The sequence below is a fragment of the Daktulosphaira vitifoliae genome, unplaced genomic scaffold (genome assembly GCF_025091365.1).
Source record: "Daktulosphaira vitifoliae isolate Bord-2020 unplaced genomic scaffold, ASM2509136v1 Scaffold_186, whole genome shotgun sequence".
In the NCBI taxonomy this organism is placed as follows: Eukaryota; Metazoa; Arthropoda; class Insecta; order Hemiptera; family Phylloxeridae; genus Daktulosphaira; species Daktulosphaira vitifoliae.
This window is the reverse complement of record NW_026099754.1, coordinates 19,101-20,798: the sequence shown is the minus strand read 5'-3', so window position 1 is coordinate 20,798 and position 1,698 is coordinate 19,101. Positions and strand designations below refer to the sequence as shown.

Below are 1,698 nucleotides of genomic sequence, written 5' to 3'. Positions count from 1 at the left end.
ATTATTAATTATTTGTTACCTCTTGGATGTTATTTATTCTTTTTTCATTTAATCGTTCAACAATGTTCCTATGCATCAACGCTAAGATTTCATAAGCATAACTATAACCATGCTTTTCGGTGATAAATCTCGCAGCTTGGTGATAATTGGTTTTATTAATAGTCGTATCTATTGTATTATAATCATATAACACATTATCTTTGGTGCATATATTATGATAATATTCAGTAATTTCGTCATACTGCATTTGAATAACTGGTTTATTCATAATGTTTTGACGGTTAATGGCATCCATGATCATACATTCTAAGTTCAATAATGTTGTTAAATGTTCGTATTTTAAAATAACTTGACATCTTGGTTGACTTCTTGATTTTATTAATAACACATTTTTCTCACGGTAAACGCTTTTACTTATCGATGTTGAATCGTCCTCAAGTAATAATACATGTTCTTTTTTAATCGGATCAGATAATATCATAGATAAAATGTTACCCATCGAATTGTAAATACACTTTAAAGTATCCACTGTGATTGAAACATTTTGTAAAGGTGATATAATACGAACTGCTGTATTAAATGTCTCGTTAGACTCTACACCGATTAATATAAAAAAATTTTCATTAGTACTCAATCTGTACATTAAACAATTTATCAAGTTATTTTTGGAAAAAAAATCATCTTCTCTCATAATTTTCATATTATTCAACATTGCCTCAGCCATGATAATCAAACTGTGTTAGTAAATCAAGACCAAACACTGTGAACACAATAAACTTAATGATAGTAGTTTATTTGGTGCATTAAAAATATAAAATTGAAATGAAAATAATCACTTTTTTTTTTTCATCTACTGATCAATTTTCTCATCCCCACTCTTACTAATTCCATCATTGATACAACGAACTTAATTGCATAATTAAGATAGTTATTATTTCTTTTTGATTTTTCAAGTGAAACGAGTCGATTTGTATTATTTTCCACAAGTTTATACAATTTGTCTATATTGTAAGTTAAATCTTCAACTTGATGCAATAAATTGAATTCCACCCCTTTTATCGTAATTTTCAATTCGTTTATTTTTTCTGTATTAGTAGAGACTGCGTTGTTTATATTTTTTATTTTATCTTCATGTTTATACCGCTGACATTCCGTCCAACAATTAAATACTTCCATAACCAAGTATGTCTTAACTGGTCAATGGTTTGAAGGTTAATAGGAAAAAGTACAAGTGTTTATGTTAGTTAACAAATATACAGAATACTGAATAACGGTACAAATTAGTAGCTTTTACATAATCATCAATATATACTAATATATAGTAAAGTACCCCACCCAGAGACCGGTTCATACACGTGCGATCTGTACCATCCTATATACACGTGTATACAAACGACCTAGTACAACAAATCAATGACCGCGGCACCTTTGTGTGCCAGCTCCCGCTTTCTATATACTACTNCCAGCTTCCGCTTTCTATATACTTCTACTAGATATTAGATTGGATCATAAAAGTATATTAAAAGATAGCTCTCTAGTATACTCTATTAAAATTTCATTAGAAACAGTATTTTTAGAAAAAACTTATAGCAGTTTTAAAATACAGAAAATATAAATTGAAAATATCTAATTTTATGGTTGTGTAATGTTGTATTTTTATACATTTTTAAAATCAAGGGGTTTTTATTTTAATTTTCA

General features: G+C 28.0%; 1 protein-coding gene across 1 annotated transcript; it reads right to left on the bottom strand.

Moving 5' to 3' along the window:
• Positions 1-4: 4 nt before the first annotated feature.
• LOC126909211 (uncharacterized) lies at positions 5-1,328 on the bottom strand. The gene is made up of 2 exons (XM_050691627.1): positions 837-1,328; positions 5-760 (listed from the first exon to the last, which is right to left on the bottom strand). Exon 2 carries the CDS (start codon positions 722-724, stop codon positions 5-7), a length of 720 nt encoding a protein of 239 aa, XP_050547584.1. The 5' UTR covers positions 725-760; positions 837-1,328.
• Positions 1,329-1,698: the final 370 nt, after the last annotated feature.